The sequence below is a fragment of the Chlorocebus sabaeus genome, chromosome 10 (genome assembly GCF_047675955.1).
Source record: "Chlorocebus sabaeus isolate Y175 chromosome 10, mChlSab1.0.hap1, whole genome shotgun sequence".
Classification (NCBI taxonomy): domain Eukaryota; kingdom Metazoa; phylum Chordata; class Mammalia; order Primates; family Cercopithecidae; genus Chlorocebus; species Chlorocebus sabaeus.
Genome location: NC_132913.1, coordinates 95,829,138 through 95,853,215, shown reverse-complemented (window position 1 = coordinate 95,853,215; position 24,078 = coordinate 95,829,138). Strand labels below are relative to the sequence as shown.

The window sequence follows — 24,078 nt, the reverse complement described above, 5'->3', positions numbered from 1 at the left end:
ACTTGTTTAATCCTCACAACAATCACAAAGGGCGTCATTTATAAGTGACTTTTTGAATTCACATATTTTTGGTAAAGATAATGAAGAGGAAACTGAGTAGAAGAGACTAGAATAAAAAACTGTTATTTGTGAAATTTCAAATGAAAGTTTGTGAAAATATCCAATAAGCTATTATCAGACCAAGTTCAACAGAATCTTTAAAATTTGACTCTGACTTCAATCATGAAATATAAGTAGGATACTCATTGACTTACCTATAATTCCGACTACTAGCTCATTGCTAGTATCATCTCGCCCAACCAGCAAAGAATAATCTATAATGAGGTGGCTAGAAAGGAAATGGGAGTCACTATGGATCGAGGTTCTCAGCACAGCTTTGGAATGAGAACGAATGTATAAAGGGTTGTCTCGAACCATCTTTAGGAGATTTTCATCTAGCAGGACCACATCACAACTCTCTTTTCCAGTGTCAGTTTTTACATTCCGATTCCTAAGAGAGCCCTTCAAATCAAAAACCTAGGAGACAGAAAATGCTTTGTCACTTATGTATGGGTTGCCACAAATTAGTTAATATAAGTAAATCAAAAAGGCAGAAAGACTCCTTATAGCCAGTACCATTACATACACTCCAAAGTTTAACTGAAAATTGAATCATAAGTTTTTAAATGCATGTTGATATCATTGTATAGTACATAAAATACACAGTAATATAATTCTATCATTTAAAATTAACACCTAGGTACTCAATTACTGAAACATTTCTGAAATACAATGGCCAATTTAATCAATTTTAAGATACATTAACAAGTAACTCCAGAAATATATCACTGGATCACAAAACAGTGTTTAAAAGAAAGAGAGACAGAGAGAGATGCAAATAGTCTTAAGGAACAAAGTTTTGATACCAAACTCTGGACACTTACTTATAGCAATGTAGAAGAGCATAACGTAGGAATATTCGGGTGGTAGGAAAAGCAATGCACTCAAAGGACAGGGGACTTGAGTACCAGGACCAGTACAACCTGTAGTATATTCTACAGACCAATGCTGGTCAGTTGCTCCTGGCTCACTACGACATTAGGGAACTAGTGCCAGAATATAAATCAATTATATTATTAAGTATATTATTTAGTTCAGCTGACATTTTTCTCATAGAAGGTGTTCTCAAAGAAGAAAGCAGTGCACTGAATTATATTCTAGCACACACATTCCTTATCTTATCACAGACTAGAAACAGTTCAAGGACTAGCTCTTTGAAGAGTACTGTTTTAGAATCTAGACTAACCTGAGTCTAGGAATAACTGAGTGATTTTGATTAAGTACTTAATTTCTGTAGGTGTCAGCTTCTTAATCTTTAAAAAAGATGTGGGAAGTAGATCTGCCTTCTTATTCTACCAATTCTGTGATTCTAGAATATTGGATATGCTGTATTTTAAGACCGCCCCACAAGAATAATTCCTCTTCGTTCTTTCTCCAAGGCTGAGCAAGTCAAAAGTTAAATATGGGCTAGTAACCAAAGTTAAATATTTACTATAAAATAGGATGTTACTATCTGATTCACTGTATTTAAGAACCAAAGGTACAAAAGGTTCCAATAGCTAAATGCTTCACATAGTCCAATACCCTTACCTGTGCCATCTTTCTCCCATAGAAAAGATTTTCCATGACAAGGAGATCTAACTTCTTCTCAGTGTTGTTCTGAGAGTTCTTATAACCAATTCTGTAAACTCCAAGAATTTTGGCCAATGCCGTGGGCCTCTAATCAAGAGAAGGTCAAAATAAATTCTTCTCAAAAAGGGTTATTTATAATTTAATACCAATGTAAGGATCATTCATGTAATAACTGAACATAATTTTCTATTAATATGACCAAAGGACTTTGAAAAAAACTCAAACTCTTGAATCTCAGAAGTGAGTATACCAGCAATGCCAATAAAAATATTAGATCCTTAACATTCTCCCAAGGAATAATCCTTCAGTTGATCAAATTCAAAAACTTCATTATGACATGTAATTTCCCCCAATACTATGCAATAAACCATGATAACTTCAAAAAAAACCCCAAAACTATGTAACTCTTTCATGATTCTAAGATGATAGTTGGGTTGGGGTGGGGGGCACTGGTGGCTGCTCAATGACAAGTGGGCAAACTTGGGCCACTGGCTGCCTCTCTTTCCAGCTAAAGGAAGTATCCCCTTGTTTCTCAATACCCGTTTCAAATTTCAGTCTCAGCAAAATTACCAACTACTGAATGTGCACCTAATTTCATCTAGTCTTAATGTCTTAAGTGATTTTTTATATAAACTAATTAAAGGCAACTTGCTCAAGCTCATTTGGTTCCTCACTAACAAACGCAGGAAATACAGAGTTTAAGATCTCTGAGTCCTGTAATATCTCAATAGCATAACAGAGATCGATTCATGTCCTGCATATATCTTACCACAGAGAAAACTGCCATTAGGACTGTTACAGTTTGGATGTTTGCCCCTGCAAATCTCATGTTGAAATGTTATCTGCAATGCTGAAGGTGCATTTGGGTCATGGGAGTGGAACCCTCATGAATGGCTTGGTGTCCTCCTTGCAGTAATAAGTTCTTGCTCTGAGTTCACACAAGATCTGGTTAGTTAAAAGAATGCAGCACTTCCCCCCACCCCCAACCCCACTCTCTTGGTCCATCTCTCACCATGTGACATGCTGGCTCCCCTTGCCCTCCACCATGACTGTAAGCTTCCTGAGGCCCTCACCAGAAACAGACGCTACCAGAATTATGCTTTGCATACACAGCCTGCAGAACCATGAGCCAAATAAACATCTTTTCTTTACAAATTACCCTGCCTCAGGTATTTCTTTATAGCAACACAAGAACCGACTTAACAGAAAGACTCAGGATGTGAAAAAAGCCACCAAACTTTGATTACAGACCATGGTTTTAGATTTCTACCTTTTGTTGAACAGCATTTGTAATATAATTGAAGTAATGTGGTGCAAAGTCGAGGAAAGACTGGACTTCCAGACGAGGCATTTGCTTCAAAATAAATCTATCATCTAAAAGGCAGAAATTTTATGTGTTTACTCAATCACGATATATATTGTAATCTATAATACATCATTCCAAAGATCCTAAATGATTGGGTTGTTTTACGATTTTAAGGGAAATTTTCTAATGTCAGTGAAAATTTTCATCAGAACATAATTCTCAATGAACTGAAGGGATCCTGTGGATTTATGTAGTCAAATACCCTCTACTTTTGTCAATAACACATCTAAGTTCAGTTCTAGAAGATCTACTTTTTAAAACTACCAAACAAAACTTTATAAACACCTCTGTTAAATCTAGTAGGTCATAGTTATGAAAATTCTTATTAAGCAATATCCTTCCTGCTGCATTTTCTGAGGGAAAGAGATGGAGACTACTGAACCAATCAATAAACAATGAGAAAGGCTCACCTTCAGTTGCATAGAAGGCAGCTCCTGATTTGCCTCCCCGGGCCTGCCAGGGGGATGAGTGGGAGAGGGAACGAATGAAATCTTCCTCACTGCTGTCCAGAATCACTTCACGCATCTTATGAAACTCTCCCGCATAGTAGAGCCGACAGTAAAACTTGGCATTAGCATCGGAAAATTCTATAAACAACAGAAGTTTTTTTAAAAAGCTTTACGACTCAGAAACTCAGAAAATATCTTTCCTCCTCCGCTCCCTCATCCCCTGCCCTGGCCAAATACAACCATTTAAGTTTCTCCATGATGGCATTTTGCATGTTAGATCCAAATCCCTATTTATCACAATTTTGTTAAAGTGATCTTCAGGGGAAATTAAAAAACATCATATGACCATCCTTACATATTTTCCAAAAAAAGAGAAAAAAATGAAAATCACACAAAAAAATATAACTGAGTTCTAATTTTACCCTTATTACCTACCATATTAACATCATTGTACTTTTAGAGCAATGCTTAATAAATATCTTAAAATGTAATGTACATATTATTCTGGATAATACATTTCTGGCACCCATATACACAATTCTAAATCCAATTGTCAAAATTCTGTGGCTCTAGATTACATAAGTAAATGTTTAACCATTAGAAATGGTTAAAATGATAAAATTTCTTTATACATTAAATGTATATTTTATAAACTATAGATTAAATATACCTCACATCAGCACACAGACTTAATATTCATTTCAAGAACTGGGACATTTATTCAGTATGAAGCTAGAATTCTCAAATAATAGAGTTGGCTCAACTGTAGTCCCTCTCCCCAAACCAATGATATAATATCTCATACTTACGAAGTTCCACATGAGGATTTATGAGTTGTTTCTTTTGTGTATCTCCTCCATCTACTTCATCTAAAAGGTTTAATATCATTAGTAAAGCCAAGGTTTTGAGTAATTATCAGTTCATTTTGTCCTTTCCTTTCTCCTTGATGTAACAAAAAAACTTAGCAAATTAAAAGCAAAAATATCCTACTCAAGTCACTATCAAGCAAGCATAAGATATACAATTAAACTGTCTAAATGATTACAATAAAAATGTTAAGTGTTTTTGGAATTTCAGTTTTTAAATTAGAAAAATAGAGATTTTAGGTTGAATACTTTTTCTTACAACTGAATGATTCCTACAATGGCAATATAGTAACTCAGTTCTTATACCAAGAACTTCCATGGCTTCTTTATTATGACTATTTTCCCCATGTATGTAGAATAATGTTTCCCCAATCGTTTGCACTGCTTTATCATGTACTAAGCTATATAAAATATGTATAAAATATTATTTTATAAAACATAATTTTAAAACAAAATTATATACCAGTTATATAATATATAACATTATTAGCATATAACATAATTATACAACATAATTAACATATAATACAATTATATATTAATATACTTAAAATATATTTTTATACATAAAATATACTAGAATCTATGTCAGAGCTATTTTTTTAATATGTGACTGACTTGCATTGCAAGCCTACTACTTTCTGTTTAATTATTAGGGATTTGAAATACATCTTAATATCTAGAAGAACAAATAGTCCCCTAAGTTTCACATTTCAAAATAATTTTTGAAGCATCTAGGCCTTCCAAGGATGCCATTATAAACAGCTACAGCCCAATAGCAAGCAGCCTATAGAATACAAAACAGGTATCTTAATTACTAGTCAAAGTTTATTATAGCAGTTGTTTTTTTTGTCTGTCTGTTTTTTTGAGATAGAGTCTTGCTGTCACCCAGGCTGGAGTGCAATGGCGCAATCTCCGCTCACTGCAACCTACACCTCCTGGGTTCATGTGATTCTCGTGCCTCAGCCTCCCAAGTAGTTGAGATTACAGGCATGTGCCACCAGGCTAATTTTTTTATTTTCAGTAGAGATGGGGTTTCTTTACGTTGGCCAGGCTCGTCTCCAACTCCTGGTCTCAAGTGATCCACCCACCTCAGCCTCCCAAAGTGCTGGGATTACCATACTGGGCCCAGCAGTTGCTATTTTTAAAACTACTAATTCATAGACTAACCCAGAGGACACCAAACTATTTCTGTATAGAGACAGAGTAAATATTTCACTCTGAAAAAGTTCCAACTACTCAACTTGCCAATATAAGTGAAAGTAACCAGATGATAAGTAAATGAATGGGTGTTTTCTCAATAAACGTTAATTTACAAAAAGAGGTCATCACAGTCTGCCTATTCCTGATCTAAACCTATACCCAAACACAATGAGGTAGATACACACACGCGCACACACACACATTTTTTTTTTTTCCAGTAGAGACAGAGGTCACACTTTATTGCTCAGGCTGGTCTCAAACTCCTGGCTTCAAGTGATCCTGATGTCTCAGCCTCCCAAAGTGATGGGATGATAGACATGGGCTATCTCACCCAGCACTAGACATAATTTTTAAATGTCAAAATGAAGGGCAACATAAATAGCTGCAACTTTGTAGGGACTTGAAAAGAAAGAAAACATTTGAGTATATAATATGAGTTACATATTGAGACAGATGTTTTTACATGTGGAATGTCACATCCACCTTGGAAGACATTGTTTTTGCCACTTTACAGGTTATGGAAACTAAAGATTTCTGATTCTACCACACAGTACACGATGGCAGTGAAATCTGAAACTAGTTGGACTCTCCCAGTGCCATGCTTTTTCCACTCTAACACACTGACAAATGAGAACAGAAGGAATGCCACAGTTTCAGCACTAAGAATTATCTATTTAAGGCTGTAAGAAATATATGCAACTAAAATAAAAAAATCAAAGCCTAGAATAAGCATATTTATTCTTCTTTAACACACCTTGAGGCTCAACGCCTTGATTCTCGGTCCCCTCCTTGCCCGTCTGCCCAACCTGGTAGTAAGCACTATCTGCTCCACGTAAGGTCTCTCTCTTCTGGGAAGAGAGATCGGGGCTTTTCCCTGCTGTCCCTCTGAAGAAGGACAACATTCCAGAAGCCTTTTTGGCTAAAAATAAGAAGTTACATATTAATTTTAAGTACAGGTCACTGCAGATGGAAAATAAAAATTTTCAACTCATTTCTTTACTAGCAGTAACCACTATATGAAGTGAATCAATCTAAGTAATGCAGATACTTTTGTTTGCATTGTCCCACATGTTGTTACTTATTGTTCCACATGTTGTTTTTGCATAATCAAGCACCCTTTTTAACAAAAACCACTATTAATAAAAACATAAAAAAAGATGGAGGGTTAACACTCAGCTAGATGAATATAAAAATATGGGGAATTATCTAGAAAGCCTTTCAAAAATATCTTTCAAAGGCAGTCACAGCTTAAGCAACAGGATTAAATTAGGGCTGAGTTCTTACAGTATTGCAATATAGTTAACTAAACGAACACAAAACAATTTCACAAGCTACAAGAATTCAGTTAAAGGTAACATCTTTGTGTCATTTGTGTTCCTACACTCCAACACAGGAAAAGATTTCCTTTTCAGCATCTTTCAAAAAAGAAAAAAGGCCATCAAACAGCCAATAATTTACCAAAGCTTGCTCTATACTTTTACTTCTAGTTTTGAGCTTCATTCATCATACTATTAATATGATTCTAATTCTTGCAAATTTACCATTTACAAAATTCACAGAAAATGTCAATCATAAATGTGCTTACTTGGTTAACAGACACTAGTATTGCATCCTTAATATCCACTCCTACCTGGTTCCCTACTAACAGAATGCCAACTTGGGGGAAGAGGGGAGCGGGGTGGGGTGTGTGACTATTTGTACAGCACCAGGAAAGGATCATGATTTGTATAACCCAACTGGGACAATGCTGCTCCCTACTTTCTCTGTCTCTTTCAGTCACGAGTGGCCATGAGCCCCAGTTCTGACCAATGAGACTAAAGGAAGAGCCTCTGCTTTCCTAATGAAATATAACAGCTGCAGTTTGCAACACCCTGGTTTCTGCCTCAAATTCAAACAAAAATGGAACACTTTTAATATGAGGAAAACTTAAAGGAATCATAGAGAAACTATTCCCCTAACGGTGTAACAATGCTGAGCAGCTAAACAAATGCCAGCAACTGCCAACCTCCAGGTTTGGTTATGTTAGAAAAATAAGCTGTCATTTGTTTAAATCCTTACAGTTGAATTTTTTGTTACTTGTAGCTGAATGTATTCCCAACAAAGTCAGAGAAACACAAATTCAAATCCCAGCTCCATCACTGTCTAATCTTAAGCAAGTTACTAAATCTAAATTTTAACTTCCTTTCTGAAAAATAAGGATATGTCAAATAATTCTTACGTGTTTATTAGGGGGATTAAAGGAGGGAATGCATGAAAATTTATTTTCATAGTGCCAGTAATACTGTAAAACTAAAAAGGAAAAAAAAATGTATCTTGCATCTTAGGTTGTATATTTTAAACTGAAAGCTCTTCTAGGAAGCAGATCCTCCTTTTTGCATACACCAAAGAGCTTCTAAAAGTTTCCAATCCAATACCTTGAACTTACATTTGAGATAAGATTCAACGAAGAAAAGCAAAACACCTATAAAGAGGACATATAAAAATATCTAAATTTATATTTCAGAGATCAAAAGTAGTAAATCATTGCCAGACGGTACTAATTTGTTTTTATGTATTTTCTTTTTCAAACCATAATTATAGGTAAATCTAATTATAAATATTCCTCCATGTGTAATCTTACTTGGTTGTGGTTCTGCTTCTGCTGTACGGTTTGTCTGTCCTCCACTCATTTCAGGTAATCTGATAGGGCTGCTACTCTTTGGTCTGCTATCTAAAGTACTAAAATGAGGGGAAAAAAAAAGGAAAAATTAGTTTTATGCAAGTCAAACAGAAAATCGTAGGTACTCTACACTAATTACGTTGTATACTGATTTACTTCCTACTTAACCCCAACTACGATATCAAAAGTCTGATTCATAATTTACATAAACACAGGCTAGAACACAGAAAAAAAAGTCTGAAATATCTAATATCTACTAGACTGAAAGTGAAATGCTGTAACTATAAAAACATATGGAGGAATAAATTATGTTTCCCAAGTCCATTAACACTATATCAGCACCCATAAATCAAACAATTACAGAAAATATCAATTCCTTTCTCTCACACTAGTTATCGCAATGATAATTCAGATAAAATTTTATCATGTTAGTAGAGTTGGAAACTCTATTTCAGTAAGAATCATAATAATAAGCATGTGACAATTTCTGTCTAAAAGTCTAAAATACTGAACATGCCAAAAGAACTGGTTTGGATTTGGTTTTTGAAGTATTAGGACCTTTACTTATTATAAACAATTCACAGATACTTTAAATTGCCAAGTCAAGCAGTAGCTTACCAATTTTACAATTTTATAAAAATAAAAAATAAATACCAATTTAGTTTTTAAATAAAAACACTTTTTCATTTTTTTCAAAAGTGTCATTAAATCTGAATATACATTTAACTGCTATTGCAATTATCATAAAACTGCATTCTAAGGGACTGTTTAGTTCTTTTGCTATATTTGAGCTTTGTTGTCTCAATTATTGGCTGAATGAGTGCCATTATCTGAATCCTAGAAATTTTTATGCTGATAAAATGCTATAATAAAACTGAAGTACGAGCATATAGAAAATGATAACTAAATTAAAATAGTTTCTGCTCAATCATGAATCACCTATTTGTTGGAAGTCCTTCTTCAGCACCGTTCCACTGAGTCGCTTTAGACAATTCCTCTAAGGCATTTCGGTATTCTTTACAACTTAGGGTAAAAATAGGTTGAAAAATGTTAAACATTAACTTATTCTTTAAAAGTAAATCATAGCTTTACAGTAAGTATTGCATTATAGAAGCACAATCATTATAACTTTCCATAATTAAATAATTTTGGTTAACTAACAAAAGCAATCAAGTAGAAGCTTCATGAGGAAGGTCAATGTCTTCACAGAAGGTAATACAAAATATGACCCACTGACTCATCAACCAGTATCAATATCCTCAACAAAGATTTTAAAAGCCTATTTTCTAATATTTACATCAAATGACTTCAGGGACTGAACAGGTAACTTAAAAGTTTGAAGCCTCAGTATTTAGTACAATAGAGAAAAAAATAATTTGAGAGTGCTTTTCTACTTAAAGTACTAAACTTTAAGGGAAAAAAATGTTTAATGTTCTATTAACAAAAAAGAAAAAAACAAAAACAAAAAAACCTGACTCTTAGACTAGCAGTCTGGGAGCCCTGCTTTAGATAAATGTCATGCAACAAGAGAGGTATGTTAGGATGTATTATTTTTCTCAGACATTGAAAAAAGATGATCTCAACTAGAATCCTTACTTCCTAATGGTATAAAAAATACTTTTGATTTGGCTGACTCTCCCTACCTTTCTTACCTATTAATATATTATGACTAATAAATAAAGTGAGAAGCTTATACTATGTTCACAGAGGCCAAAGGCAAAGGTTAAAAAATGTATCATATGGAATCCTATAAAGGAAAAAATTTCTCATTATCTACACAGTAAACTCTAACTCCATAAAGGCAGAGGCATGTAAATCTATCTTATTTACTCCTGTACATCCAATACCTAGTATATCACATTTTGTAAACATTCAAATATTTGTTGAATAAATGGACTCCTTGTAACCACTATCTAAAAAGAAAAATTAAACATTGTAATGCCTTCCAGTGGGAAAAAAATGGCTTTAAACGTCTCAGATTCTACTTAAACTAAGTTCAGCTACCACCAAGATATTCTTAAAATTTAAAAGCTTTGCCCTTTTAGACATACTATATATATTTTTAAGTGGATATATCTTTAAGATACATAACTGTATAAACTAAAAAGTCAGAAATGTCTACGGAGTAAGGCATAAGAACAGCATTACAGTAGTACCTCCTCATCCATAGTTTCACTTTCCATGGTTTCAATTACCCACAGTAAACAGCAGTCCAAAAACATTAAGATATTTAGAAAGAGAGAGAACACATTCACGTAACTTTTGTTATAGTATATTGTTATAAAACTGTTCTATCTTGTTATTGCTGCTGTTCATCTCTTATTGTGGCTAGGCTAATTTATAAATTAAACTTTATCACAGGTAGGTATGTATAGGAAAAAACACAGTACATACAGGGTTCGATACTATCTGTAGGTTCAGACATCCATGGGGGTTCTTAGAATATACCCTCCATGGATAAGAGGTGACTGCTGTTTTCTAAGTAGAAAAATTTTACCTCATATGTAGAAAATGAGTGAATGGTACAAAAAGATATTCAGATTGTACAAGGCAGGATGTTCCAAGTACTATGTCAATAAGTAAACTGAGGGAAGGGATACAAGGGAAAACATATTTTAACAGAATGGATAGAGGATTCAAGGCTCTGTAAATAACTTGCCAAGTCAATTTAGTTATTAGGAGCTTACTTAGGAATCATCCTTTACTCCATTATTTGGGTACAAAGAAGATGTTTATGGACAAAAAGAACAAGCTGCCAGGTGCGGTGGCTCACATCTGTAATTCCGACACTTTGGGAGGCCGAGGCGGGTGGATCACCTGAGGTCAGGAGTTCAAGACCCGCCTGACCAATATGGTGAAACCCCTTCTCTACTAAAAATACAAAAATTAGCCGGGCATGGTGATATGTGCCTGTAGTCCCAGCTACTCGAGAGGCTGAGGCAGGAGAATTGCCTGAATCCAGGAGGCACAGGTTGCAGTAAGCCGAGATTGCACCACTGCACTCCAGCCTGGGCAACAGAGTGACACTCTGTCTAAAAAAAAAAACAAAAAAAAGAACAAGCTACCATGACTAAAGAGTATACATTTTTCCTTATATTTAATCATTCTGCTTTATATGAAAGATTCCAAAAATAAGGGATTAATAGACATACATAAAATACATAGATATCATCATAAGTCAAAGTCCCATGAATAATACCTGAGAGCAAAAGCAATGATGGAGCTGGGTTCCTTCTCGCAGACTGCAATGGGCACTCGTTCATGTTCGTACATTAAATAGTGTTTATCTGGATCACTATGAAAATTTTTAAAATACATAAATTAACTAAGTACTGTAAAGTTAAGAATATAATTAAGAAAGCCAAAATGTATGCATATATGATAACTTGAATCATTAAGAAAGAAAAAGTTATCACGAGAAAGTTTTTGAAGGCAATTAGAAAATTATCAGAATTAATCAGGTTTCAAATCAGAGGGTTCTGCAATAGTCACTCCAAACAAACCTTTCCATACTGCCAAGACTCTGGCCATACTAACCTCAAAAAAAAAATCTACAATCAACAGCAGAAGTCTAAGATATTTTGTTCCATTATAAGCTAGAGAGAAAAAGTCTTCCAGAAATTGTGGAGAAGACATACTACTAGTTCAATAATAAACAATGCAACACAGCCACTCTACCATTATCATACAAAAAACCCAGTGTAGCTCCATTTCCACTTAAATTTTGCTCCCCTGACTCCGACCCTAACTCACCTAGGCACTGTTAGGCACAGTCAATTTTTATTTAGGTGCTATTTCCTGAACACCGAACATGCCAAGGATACAATATGAAGAAAAACTATTTTTAAGGATCTTACATGTGTGAGATGTTAACAATATAACGGTGAAAAAAAAATTGGCACCATAGAGTTTATAGTGTAGTGGGGGCAAAGAAACAGACAATCCTATAAATAAATAAATATAATCTCTGTGGTAAGTGCTATGAGGGAATTGCTACAGAATGAATGTTTATCCCCCCAGCCCCCACAAAATTCCTATGTTAAAATCCTAACCCCCAATGTTACAGTATAAGGAGGTAGGGCCTTTAGGAGGTAATTTAGGTCATAAGGGTGGAGTGTTCATGAATGGGATTAGTGTCCTCATAAAAAAGATCGGAAACAGCTCTCTCAGCCTCCTTCCACCACATGAGAACACAAAGAGACAATAGCAATCTACAACCCAAAAGAGGACCCTTGCCAAAACCCAACCATGCTGGCACCCTCATCTCAGACTTCTAGCCTCCAGGACTATAAGAAATAAATTTCTGTTGTCTATAAGCAACTCAGTCTATGGTAATTCATCATAGCAGCATGAACGGACCAAGATAGGAATCATAAGAGCATATAATAGAAACCTACTATGACTGGAGCAGGAGGTAAGGGGAGGGTCTAGTACATTCTTCTGAGAAAGAACAGGACTGAATGATTAAAAAAGAATGTGTTCCACAAAAAGCAGTTTAGAAAGAAGAGAATAAAAAGAAAAAAAACTATATTAAAAAAAATTAAAAAGGGCTGGGTCCAGTAGCTCAGTACTTTGGGAGACTGAGGTGAGCAGATCACCTGAGGTCAGGAGTTCAAGAGCAGCCTGGCCAAGATGGTGAAACCTCATCTCTACTAAAAATATGAAAATTAGCCAGGTATGGTGGCGCACACCCCCAGCTACCTGGGAAGCTGAGGCAGGAGAATCACTTAAATCTAGGAGGCAGAGGTTGCAATGAGCCAAGATCACACCACTACATTCCAGCCTGGGTGACAGAGTGAGACTCTGTCTCAAATATAATAAAAATTTTAAAAATAAAAATAAACGTGAGAGCATGAACAAAGACCATAACATAACAGGGATCCCAGCCCAATCAAGAAACTCATATACTCAGGTCTAAAGTAGAGAAAAAAGGGAACTTTTATATTTTACTATCATGTAACATATCACATACTGTACTGTGAGTCCTAACTGTATCTTCCCAAAGATTATGAGCTCCTAAGAGTGATGATTGTTCCTTACAAATCTTATTCTACATCATAGGGCACTAAAATAGGCACTAAATAAAAGTTTAAATACTGACTGAATAAATATATCAGTCAGTTAATAAAAAAGCAGAAGTCCTTATTAACAAAAATGTCCACTTTTTGGATACACTTGCTCCATAACAAGGGCAGCATTTGAGAGCCACATCGGTCAACCAGTGGAAGAAAAATAAACTTTCACAGGCAGTCAAATTTGAGGGAGCCCCATACAAAAAAGATGACATGAAAACTTGGACAAGTCACTATAGTTCATCATCAGTGCTAGGACAATGCCATGTCCCCGCAAATCATTAGATGAGTAATACCAACCTCATATATTACCAGCAATATGTTTTTATAACTATTACATCAGTAGATACAGCCATGTATCTTTGAAAAAAGATATACAAACAAGTGTTTCCAGAACAAGTAATTCAAACATTTATAGGTAACATCGGCTAGTGCATTCATCCACTGTTTTACAATGATTATGTGTTCTACAAATTATATTGTATCAAAAGACATCTCTTTTAGTATGATGAAATAAAATTAGGATTGAAAAATCATGCATCAGATAAATATATTAAAATACACAGCAAGTAATTAAGGAAAAATAATCCCCCTGCTAAGAGCCACTGGTTTTAATAATACTTACAAAGGAAATGGAATAGGATTATAGCTATTTCCTGGAAGCAAATTTGCAAAGATGGCTTTCATGGTTGACTTTTCCTTCACTTGGCTGTCTGTGGATCCCAGCAAATGCCCATCAAACACATCTAAAATGAAAAATAGTCTACTTATATATTAATATTCAGGGAGAATAAAAAATATAAGCTGCTGACTTTGGTTCTTTTCCTTTCTGGAATATGGACATATGTATACTATACCAATAACAGTTTAAAATTTCTGATCAAGGGAAAAGACCATTATGGGATAAAACAGGTAACAACAGTGACGCATACACAGCATTGACTCCAAGAGACACCTGTTTTTTTAAACATCTCTGAAGCACTGTGGCTATTATACCTGAGTTAAATCGCAATTTTAAAGTTAATTTCAAAGTTTATACTATAATTTAGTAGTCACCGCCTAAACAGAAAGCAAGGCATGAATCTGTTATCATGAAGCAAATATCTGTCCTTAGAGAAATGGTTGTAATTCTCTTATTTTCGTACAAAGCAGTAATCATGTGCCTTATGAAACCTAAGAAAGGAAGATCCCCAGAAGGTAGATGAGGATAAGTGACATTTTGATACTAAGACATTTACATGTCAATTAATGTAACTAAATGAAGTAACAATATGATAATAAGCTAAATCTAAAAAACACTTTCGGTAAGTGTAAACAAAAATTCTAAGGGATAAGAGTCTTATGTCAAAGAATCAGCAGTTTTTCCTTCTTGGTGACACATGTAAATCAATGATACATCTTTCAGTCTTAGATTCAGTGAAATATGGTAAAAGTGACTTGTCCTCTACCTTCGGAACTGCTGGCTGTATCTAGCTCAGGGGGCCCTCCTACTGACTGCTCAGACATGACTTCAGGTGGCGTAGGCAACTGGAGATGAGTAGAACTGGTGGAGCTCTGGCTGGACAAAGTTGTTAAGAAGCGATCCTCTAAAGAAAAACACAATCTTAAATGAGTCATTTACATACATATTAAGTCCATGTCTACCTGATATTTTTTAAATGCTCATTCATATTCCTACTTCCTAAAAGGTAAAATTTTCGCTTTTTAAAAATCATCTAGATACAAAAGTCATGTAGCTCATGTCATAGAAATGGACACAAAAATCCGGAAAAATTATATATGACTTCACTACAATCAAATCCTGGTAGCAGTACTGCAACTGTCAACCAAGACTGACTCCTATCCAATACACTATCCATTATACCACAATGCCTACCTAAATATTAGTTTTTTAGTTTAATAGAGAATGAAATTAGGACACTGTGAGAAAGGCTGCACGCTTATTCTGGGAGAGAAAAAACAATTATAATAGAAAAATGCCAAGAATTAAAAGTTGAGCTCCTGGTTCTACAGTCCATGTAAGTGTCCCCACAAAGTTTCTATGATGACACCAAATTATCCAATGAAATATTGTGAAAGACATCTTAAGTCTAGACAATATTTTAGTGACATTAAAACTGTAAATTAAACTTTACAAGATTTTTGCAATGAAACCTGAGGACTGACTTTGTAATAAGCAAAACAAATTCAATTTACTTTTTTCTGTTTTTTCTTCCCCTAATAGCAGCCTTCTTTATATTTCATGTATTTCTATAACCTGATTTATCTTATTGCAATAAACTGTATGATAATCTGATAGGATTTTGAACAAAAGAATCAGAAAAACTGCTCAAACAGTTTAAAACAACTTATACAATAAGAAATTTCTTTAAATCCAATGGCAAGTGATCACCAGACTCAGGACCAACCTTTTTCTCCATTCTGAAGTCCTGGAGAAATATTCCGTGGAGATGCATCCATTGCACTTACCTGTAGAGAAGTAAATACTTTATTCTTATGGAAAACATGAAAATCACATTCAAAAAAATTTTTAATCAGTGAATCTTAAACTTTTTGGTCTCAGGACCCATTTACACCCTTAAAAATTACTAAAAACCCCCTTAATATTTTTAATTAGCTTTTGTTTACCTTAGAAATTTTTACCTTATTAGAAATTAAAACAGAAAGTTATTAAATCTGCATTAACTTATTTATAAATAAACTCATTAATATAAGTAACATATTTAAACATGTAACATACTGTACACACTATCTACCCTTTAGTCACTTAGTAGCTGTCTTGGTTATCAGATCAACCATCATAGTACGGCAGTGCTTGTTTTCAAGTAACCCTTATTTTAATGGTCCCAAAGCGCAAAAGCAGTGATGCTGGCATACTATTATAATTGTTCCCTTTTATTATTACTATTGTTAATCTCTTACTGTGCCTAATTTATAAATTAAACTTTACCATAGGTACACATACATAGGAAAAAAACAGTACATACATGGTTTAGTACTGTCTGCTGTTTCATGTTTCCACTAAGGTGTCTTAGAACATACCCTCCTTGGATAACGGGGGACCATCCACTGTAAATATTAAGGGCAGTGCTACAGAATTTCAAATCAACGTTCAATCTTTCAAAAAAGATGATCATCTGTTCAATAATTTTGTATTTTCAATTCTGTATCTATCTACATGCTTACACTACTAGCTTTGCAGTTTCTTCAGTGAGCAAATGGAAAGGCCACCAGAAGTCTGTGCTAGTCATTAACAGCTCCACACTAGTTGGCAAATACCAACACACAGATCATCTTCAGTAGCCTTAATTCTTACTCTCACCTAAACTTCCTTTTTGTCTCATAAACATCTGTGTGTTTCTACACAGTTGTTTATGAGACAAAAAGGAAGAATTCACTATATATTACTAAATAACAAAAATATCTTAAGTATCTGGATCCATCATTCCATGAAAATATTCTACAAATACTACACACTGTACAAAAAGAAAATACTCCCTCAAAGCCCTCATGATATCAGAACATAAAGCCCTTATAATAAGCTGACATTAATTCATGTGAAACCTGGTGTCATAGGCAGAATTCTAATATGGCCCCAAGATTCCCAGCTCTTCGTGTATACATATCTCTTCTCCATTAATCACATACACATTCCCTGACTTATGATGGTCTGACTAAAGATTTTCCAACTTTACAATGTCACAAAACCACTATGCATCCGGTATACTCCTCAACTTATGATGGGGTTACATCCACATAAACTCATCATAAATTGAAAATATTTAAGTCAAAAACATACTTTTGGATGTTTTCAACTTATGATGAGTTTATCAGAACATCAACCTCTCAGAAGTTGAGGAGCATCTGGACTAATTTAGGTACTTCTGTAATTTTGCAGATGTAATTAAGGCCCCAAATCAGATGACCTCAAAATAGGAAAATTATCCAGATGGACCTGATATAACCACATGAGTCCTTAAATCTGTGTCTATAGATCAAAGACAGAGAAAGTAAGTGATTCAAAGCAAAAGAAAGGTTTGACACATTGCTGTAGGTTTTGAAGATGGAGAGTACTGAATGGCAAGAAATGCAGGCAGCCTCTAGGGGTTAAGAATGGCGTCCGGTGGACAGCCAGCAAGAAACGAGGACATCAATCCTACAACTAACAGAAACTGAATTCTGCCAACAACCTGAATGAGTAGGAAACCCTGAGTCTCAGATAAGACAGAAGCCCCAGCCAAAACCTTGAGTTCAGTTGTGTCAGATTCTGAGCAGAGAACCTAGTCATGCTTGCCAGTCTTCTGACCCACAGAAACCATGAAATAAATTTGTGGTTTTGGCCAATGTTTCGGATAATCTATCACCGAGCAAGAGAAAACTAACACAGTTGAAAAAGAACTGATGCAGTTCAAATACCTTAAGAAAAACCTCTTATTTAAGCACACAGATTTTAAAAACACCCAAAACTGCAGAGTATAAAATAAATGAGGACCCTATTATATACTCAGAGTACCCACGACTTTCCTTTGTAGCACCTGCTGTCACCATGATGCCACCCCCGGTGATGCCAGCAAACTGTAGCTTTTAAAAACATTTCAAATAAATAAATTATAACCAATCATTTTATTTCAGGTTATAACATAAAAGTAATCCAGGTCATAGTTCCTTGAAACCTCACAAATTCAAAATGGAAAACCCTACTGGATGTCATTACTAAAGTATGTATTAAACTATCCCTGCTAAGTATTATAAATGGAACTAACTATATTTCTATCGATTAAGGACCAAAGACAAGATTACACTTCACACCTTGCTTTCTTCCCCTTGTCTCAATCTTCCAGGACTTGGAGGAACTGAAGGTCTCTTTCTACCCTTTTCCTGTTGGAAAAGGTCCTGCAACCTGTGGCCAAAAGCAAAACAAAACAAACAAAAAAAATATATGTATATATATATGGTTTGTTTCTGCACCTTGAGTGCTGTTTATAAATTTTCTCTTTACAACTTTGAAATCACAAAGTTTTCCTGTTTGGATTAACCATAGTCTTTAAAGTTATATATAAATAAGAGTAAGGTTTTGTCATATCTAATTAACCAGGAGCATTTTTTATCGACCATTCCTATCGACTATAGTTGTAAAAAAAAGAATAGCAAATTATTATAAAGAAAAATATTTCTAAAAAATAAATATTGAAATAAAGGCATAAGATAAATATATCAATATATTTGAAATTGCTGTCCAAAAACCAACAGTGACTCATGGCATACTACTTCAGTTAAAAACAATTCAACAGCCCACACATCTGAACAACACTGTTTCAAATTATATTAGAAACAGTATCAAAGGCTGTTCGGCTGTTCTCCTCTTTGGTTTTTACATCTTCACAAACCACCTAAAATATAGCACATACATTTTAAAATATAAAGAGGAAAGGAGGGTGATGGAAAACAAAAGCTTCTTTAACTTGAGCACAAAATGAAACATCCATAATTAAAGATTTTTAAGTTGTAAGATATCATATTAGAACAAATGTAGCAATAATATTAAAGAAAACCAGACTGCAAAATCACACCTGTTATTCCAAGCTTGCAGCACTTCACAGAGACTTTGTTTCTTGGCAATGAGTGACTCAAAGACTGACTGTAGTTGCTGAGGGGTATCTACAGAGGAAGACATGAGCCTTGCTTGCATCTTCTCAATCCAGTTCTTGAACTCGCCTTCTTCCATCTACAAGGAACAGAAACAATTTCTGGAGACAGAGACCTATACAGACATACCCCAAAATAAACTTCTATTAAGTTAATAAGTAACTTTTGAATTTTCTACCAAAGAAATAAATTACCTCTTTCTGTGCAAAGATATCTTCCATTTTTTCCTCTCTTGTTTTACTAAATGTATCAGTTTTCAAAGATGCAAGTCTTTCATCAATGGCAAGATATACCTGTGAAACTCTAACAATAGAGAGAACATTAACCACTTTAGAAAGAGTGAATCAAATTTTCTATGTCACATAAATAGAAAAAAAAGTTACGTGCAAAACGTAATTAAAATAATGTTTTACCTAATTAAGAATTACATACAGTTTTGCAGAGCAAATAAGACCTAAAAGGATGTACTTCAAAATTTTAAGTTGTTATGTCTAAAAGAGTTTGGCTTCTTTTTTATTATTTTTCCATAAAGTCTACAATTTTCTTTTTGTACACCAAGCATGCATAGCATACAATTAGAAAAGCTATTTACATTTTCAAAGAAAGTAAAATGAACAAACCTGATACTTTAAAATAGTTGTAAATAAACAAAAAAAAAAGATGATAAAAGAAACTGAACTTACTTTTGAAAGAAGTCCTTCAGATCCTGAAGAAGGGACACTTTTAATGGGGCCTGACGCTTAATGAATATTTTGGGGAGTGGAACACATACTTCAAGAAGCCGAATGGGAGAATAACTGACAGAAAAAAATACAAGGACCAATAGAAAATGAAAAATAGTTTAATATCTTGAATAGAGCTGTATCATGATGTTCAACTAAATCCTATGAGGCATAGGAGGAAAAGTTTCTATAAAATGGCATTTTAAAATAATCACAAAGATATTAAAGATAATTTTTAGCTCTTACAATAAATATCCTCCCCAATTCTGGAGGGACTTTGTTTTACCTTTCATTACACTGTAGTACCATCATTTATCCCTTGAAGTTATCTTTATCTGCTGTAAAACCAAAAATGATGACTATAAACCATCCCTATTAATAAGGAAACTAAAATACCTACATCTAATTGTAGGCATTCAGTACCTCTCCAGCTCCTGAAGATTCTTCATGAGTCTTTTGTTTCCTTTCCACCTGAGGGTTTATATTGACCAACAAATGCTACAACCCCACTCCCCGGCAAGGCCCAACATGCACGGTTAAAAGCTCTTGCTTAAAAAAGGAAATAAGCTCTAATTAGCAAATATCTCCTGAGGGTCTATTATGTGCCAGATACTGTTTTAGGTACTGAGGATATAACATTAACAATTCCTGTTCTCATAATTCAGGAAAAACAAGATTCAGGTAACAAATAAAACAAATTCAAGTAACAAAACGTATCAGAGGTTCAGTATATGGAGAAAAATATAGCAAGAAAGAGAAGCAGAGTGCTAGGATGGGAGAGTGTCAGGGCAGGTGAAATGTGAGCAAAGACTTGTAAGAGGCAAGGAAGCAACAAGCAGATATCTGGGAATGAGCAATTCCAAGAGGGAGAACAAGCACAAGGCTCCCAGGCAGGAACCTACTTGACATACCTGAGGCCCAGTCAGGAGGCCAGTGGGGCAGCAGCAGGATGAGTGAAGAGAGAGTAGTAGGAGATAAGAGCAGAGAGGTCCTAGGCAGCCAGAGCAGGTAGATTGAAGGCCAGCAAATGGACTTTGGCTTTTACTCCAGATGAAACAGACACCCTTTGGAGTGTCTAGAGCAGAGGAGTGGCCTTAGCTGACTGCCCCTTAAAAGAACCACTCTGACTGCTGTGTTGAGAAGAGGCTAAAGGGACAAGGCCAAAGGGAGACTGGCTAAGGCCAGGTGAAAGATAGCAGAGGCTCAGCCCAAAGTGGTAGTGGTAGAGGTGGTAAAAAGTGCTCAGACTCTGGATATATTTTGAAGGCAGAACCTGAAGGCTTTCTCAAATTATTTAATACCACAATGGCAACTATCAATTCTCTGAACACAGACTTTTAGTTCTAGAAATATGTGATTATCTTTCTGATGGTTAATGTCTTGGCAAACATTCTGACAGACTTTCAGATGCCATCAGATGCCAAAACAATGGTTAAGAGTTAAGCCAGGGCCGGACATGGTGACTCACACTTCTAATTCCCACAGTTCGAAAGGCCAAGGCAAGATCGTCACCTGAGCACAATTCAAGACCAGCCTAGGTAACAATGAGATCCTGTCTCATAATTTTCTAAAATTTTTATATTAAAAATTTTTTTTAAAAAAGAGTGAGGCTGGTAGTAGATCGACTAGGGTTCAAATCATGACTCCATCACCTGAAAGCTCTGTAAGTGTTCAGATCGTAAGCTCTGTAAGTGAGGATAATAACTATTTCGTAGGGTAAAAAGTAAATAAAATAATACTGAAAGTTCTTAATACAGTCTGGTCCTCTGCATTTATAAGTGTAGAAATGGGGAATCCCACAAATTAATTCAATCCAGTAACAAGTGAAAATGTCAAAAAATTCTTAAGGGATTATGAGATCTGAGATCATGTACAAGATTCCTAGGATTTCTTACCTGAAAGACGCCACCATCTGGTTATAGGAGAAATACTGGTGATAATCATGATGGATGGAGTGACCACAGGGCTCAGCGTTGGCTCTGCGAGTATACTGGTGCCCATAAAACCTAAGTTCAAGGTATTTTGCAAATGACATAGACCAGGACTCATTGGAAAGAGCAACAACTGGTGTTACCTGGAATTCAGCAAAAATAGTTTTACCTAATCACATATTGAGAATCTCTTTTTAAAAAATTAACCTTTTTTTTTTTTTTTGAGACGGAGTCTCGCTCTGTCACCTAGGCTGGAGTGCAGTGGCGTGATCTCAGCTCACTGCAAGCTCCGCCTCCCAGGTTCACGCCATTCTCCTGCCTCAGCCTCCCGAGTAGCTGGGACTACAGGCGCCCGCCACCTCACCTGGCTAGTTTTTTGTATTTTTAGTAGAGATGAGGTTTCACCATGTTAGCCAGGATGGTCTTGATCTCCTGACCTCATGATCCACCCACCTCCGCCTCCCAAAGTGCTGGGATTACAGGTGTGAGCCACCGTACCTGGCCAACATTTTCTTTTCTAATATAAATGTAACATATACTGACTGCAGAAAATTGAGAGAAGAATGAAAAGTTCAAAGGTAGGTGGAGTTGGGGGTGGTAGAGGAGAGCAGCATCACCAATAAACCCACCAACAACATCAGTATACTAGTATATGTTCACTTTCGATGTATTTTTACTATACATATATAACACACACACACATACATATATATACATACACACATGGACATGCACACAGCCAGTACATTTGTAAATAAAAACTCCTATAATTAGTTTCATAATCTTTTACTTAGCAATATACTGTGAATATTTGCCCACATAAAATATTCTTGCACAACTTTTCAAATGGCCGCAGAGTATCCTATTAAATGGACATGTATTTAACCAATCCTTATTGATGTGCCTTTAAGACATTACAAGTTTTTCCATACTGAGATGATGTTCTGATGAACATCCTTGTATATACATATTTACAAATATCCACAATTATTCCCTTGGGATAAATTAATAAAGGTGGGAATTGGTAGGTCCAAGGGCATAAACATTTATATGGTCTTTGATAATTTTTGCCACATTATCTTCCAAAACAAGTGCACCAGTGTATATACAGTCTCCAACAGTATTTAAGAATATCAATTTCCCCCACTTTCTCACCCAATCCTAGGAATTAGAATTGAAATTTTTGAAATGTAATCCCATAAAGAAAAAATTTTAAAGATATTTTACTGGTTTTCTTTGTGCTTATTTGACTACTAATGAATAACATTTATTCGTACATGTTTAGTAACCATTTGCATTAAATTGCATTGTCATGTCCTCTGCCCATTTTTCTATTACCATGGCTTATAGAAATTTGATATTACATATATTTATATTTAGTCATATATGTTGTATTTTTCCTTGACACTGGAAGTTTTTCATTTTAGTGGAACAAAACTTACCTTTTCCTTTCTAGCATTAAAAAACACAAGTTTTTGTTTTAAAATAAAGTGCATATAGCAAAGCATGTAAGTCATAAAGATCAAATTTAAGTTATTCATTTACAACGATGGTCAGTCTACCCAGTTAACATATTCTACAACAAACTATTATCAGCTATCTAATAGGAACTAAAGTCTGTAAGAACAAGTATGAAACTAAGACTGAGAATTGCTAGAAATAATTTTATGTCTGTATGTTTGCTGATACAGGTGCAACTTTGATTTTGCCCTTCTCTACCACTGATTAATGTAGGTCATGCTATTTTATATGTAATTCCCACATGTGCCGTCCAAAAGCACACTTCAAAATAACCCAATTAAAGCCAGGTGCCATGGCTCACGCCTGTAATCCCAACACTTTGGGAGGCTGAGGCGGGCGGATCACCCGAGGTCAGGAGTTTGAGACCAGCCTGGCCAACATAGTGAAACCTTGTCTCTACTAAAAATACAAAAATTAACTGGGCGTAGTGGCGCACACCTGTAGTCCCAGCTACTCCAGAGGCTGAGGCAGGAGAAGAGCTTGAACCTGGGAGACAGAGGTTGCAGTGAGCTGAGATCACATGACTGTACTCCAGACTGGGCGACAGAGCAAGACTCCATCTCAAAAAAAAAAAAAAAAAAAAAGAAATAACCCAATTAAGGCAATGAGTTAAATTTGGAACATTTTATCCAGATTGCAAGCAGTCTGGATAAAAATCATATATTAAAAAAAAAAAACCAATATTGGCACCAAATATTTGCCCCAGAGTTAGAAAAGTAAAGAAAAGCACAAAGAAAAAATAAAACACGTGCCCTTTTCTCAAGAATGTACATAAAAACCAGTAGAGATCAATTTCAACATGGTCTCATCTGTATGTGGACAGAAATGTTGATATAGGCTCAAATCTGTTACACAAATATACTGCAGTTACTGCTGTACAAATCTGTCTCCTCCCCTAGAGAACAGAAGTCATTCCTTATTCTTTTTTTTTTTTCCTAGGGCCTAGCACAGTATCTGGCACATAAATGGTGC

The 24,078-nt window shown here is 35.1% G+C and overlaps 1 protein-coding gene across 13 annotated transcripts in view; it reads right to left on the bottom strand.

The window, feature by feature from the left end:
- The window catches only part of PIKFYVE (phosphoinositide kinase, FYVE-type zinc finger containing), a 92,974-nt gene that overhangs the window by 4,317 nt on the left and 64,579 nt on the right, over positions 1-24,078 (bottom strand). For 11 of the 13 annotated variants that reach the window (XM_007966050.3, XM_007966055.3, XM_007966049.3 and 8 more), the window contains 17 exons: positions 21,550-21,728; positions 19,616-19,729; positions 19,127-19,235; positions 18,857-19,011; positions 18,096-18,186; positions 15,695-15,755; positions 14,735-14,872; positions 13,912-14,032; positions 11,414-11,509; positions 9,154-9,237; positions 8,176-8,273; positions 6,310-6,474; positions 4,296-4,355; positions 3,448-3,624; positions 2,942-3,045; positions 1,630-1,758; positions 255-516 (listed from right to left, as the gene is read on the bottom strand). In XM_007966050.3, coding sequence (XP_007964241.3) covers positions 255-516; positions 1,630-1,758; positions 2,942-3,045; positions 3,448-3,624; positions 4,296-4,355; positions 6,310-6,474; positions 8,176-8,273; positions 9,154-9,237; positions 11,414-11,509; positions 13,912-14,032; positions 14,735-14,872; positions 15,695-15,755; positions 18,096-18,186; positions 18,857-19,011; positions 19,127-19,235; positions 19,616-19,729; positions 21,550-21,728 — 2,143 coding nt within the window. The remainder of the gene's footprint in view (positions 1-254; positions 517-1,629; positions 1,759-2,941; positions 3,046-3,447; positions 3,625-4,295; positions 4,356-6,309; positions 6,475-8,175; positions 8,274-9,153; positions 9,238-11,413; positions 11,510-13,911; positions 14,033-14,734; positions 14,873-15,694; positions 15,756-18,095; positions 18,187-18,856; positions 19,012-19,126; positions 19,236-19,615; positions 19,730-21,549; positions 21,729-24,078) is intronic. The other 2 variants (XM_073020001.1, XM_007966056.3) reach the window with 2 other exon arrangements.